This window comes from Arachis stenosperma, chromosome 2, assembly GCF_014773155.1.
Source record: "Arachis stenosperma cultivar V10309 chromosome 2, arast.V10309.gnm1.PFL2, whole genome shotgun sequence".
Taxonomy (NCBI): Eukaryota; Viridiplantae; Streptophyta; class Magnoliopsida; order Fabales; family Fabaceae; genus Arachis; species Arachis stenosperma.
The window spans coordinates 97,090,608-97,092,116 of NC_080378.1; the positions used below are offsets into that span (position 1 = coordinate 97,090,608).

The 1,509-nt window shown below is 39.9% G+C and overlaps 1 protein-coding gene across 1 annotated transcript; it reads right to left on the reverse strand.

The window, feature by feature from the left end:
* Positions 1-478: 478 nt before the first annotated feature.
* Positions 479-1,279, reverse strand: LOC130963224 (uncharacterized mitochondrial protein AtMg00310-like). Its single transcript, XM_057889360.1, has one exon. It carries the CDS (start codon positions 1,277-1,279, stop codon positions 479-481), a length of 801 nt encoding a protein of 266 aa, XP_057745343.1.
* Positions 1,280-1,509: the final 230 nt, after the last annotated feature.

Sequence of the window (1,509 nt, forward strand, 5' to 3'; positions counted from 1 at the left end):
TCCTCAATCGGTGCCGATTTTTTCTCAAAGACAAGAGAATTTCTCGCTCTCCACAACTGCTGCAACAAGGTACAAAACATGCCCCTTTCTTCACTCTGAATATTTTCCATTATTTTTTTGACCCATTCTTTTACATCTAAAAATATTCCCATTTCTGATCTCAGGGTGAATGGAGATGCAAACCAAAATTTTCTAGCGAACTAACATTCCCTGAATGTGTTCCTCAGATTCAGCATCTTGGGCACAAAGAAGAGCAATTTATCCCCCTTCTGTTCAGGTTCTTTTTTGTAGGGAGAGACTTGTGGAGGAGTCTCCAGAGGAAGTTCAAAGCTCTGGGTGGTGTCTTTATTCTCCAAACATCTTTTCAGGTTTGTTCTTCACTTTGTTCTCTTTTGAAAATCTCTGATTGTGATCTGGTTTTGGCTCTTAGTTCATGGTAGGCTAATTTTATTCAGAATTCACCATCTCTAGCTTTTTTCTAATAGAAGCAGTCCACTTGGTTAGAGCTAGGGATAGGAATGTCTAGGATTTGCTGAGCCTCAAAGGGTAGAAAGATCTGGTTGATTAGATCTGTGTTCCACTCCTTTTCTTCTTCTAACATTAGTTCTGCTACTCTTGCATTTGGGTTCAATGTTGTTGAGGTCGACCATGGTTTTGATCCATTTTGTTTAGGGAGCCAAGGGTCTTTCCAAATCTTCACTGTTTCACCATTTCTAATTCTCCAGCATTCCCCTTTTTCCAGCACACATTTTGCTTGCCATATACTTCTCCATGTGAAACATGGGGAGAAACCCACGTCTGAGCTCAGAAAGTCTTTTCTATTATAATATCTGCTACTGAGGGTCCTGGCTGCCAACGACTCAGAGTTCTTTATTAACCTCCACCCTTGCTTTGCTAAAAGATCCATATTGAAAGCCTCCATATCTCGAAAGCCCAATCCCCCGTTTTGTTTTGACTGATAAAGTTTATCCCATTTTATCCAGTGTATTTTCTTTTCGCCGTCTTTTGATCCCCAATAGAATTTATTGATCCTTGATGCAATGTGGTTGTAAAGTCCTGTTGGTAATCGAAAATAACCCATTATGTAAGTGTGTATTGATTGGACCACCGCCTTAATTAGCACATCTTTTCTCACTCTTGAGAGGAGTTTTTCCTTCCAACCCTTCAATTTCTTCCACACTCTATCTTGGACGAATCCAAAAACTTGTTTCTTGGATCTTCCAACAAAAGTTGGGAGTCCAAGGTACTTCAAGTGTCCTTCCACGGCTTTTATCCCCATCTACTCTTGTATAAGAATATGTCTGTTAGTTGCACATTTCGGCTAAAAGACATCTCCGAGTTGTTCAAGTTTATACGTTGTTCTGAAACAAGTTGGTAAGAATTCAGGGCTTCTTTTACTACTTGTATCTCCCAATCTGAGGTTCTTGTGAATAGAATGCCGTCATTAGCAAAGAATAAGTGGTTGGTCTCCGGTCTATTCCGTGTTGTCTTAATCCCTTATATCAACCT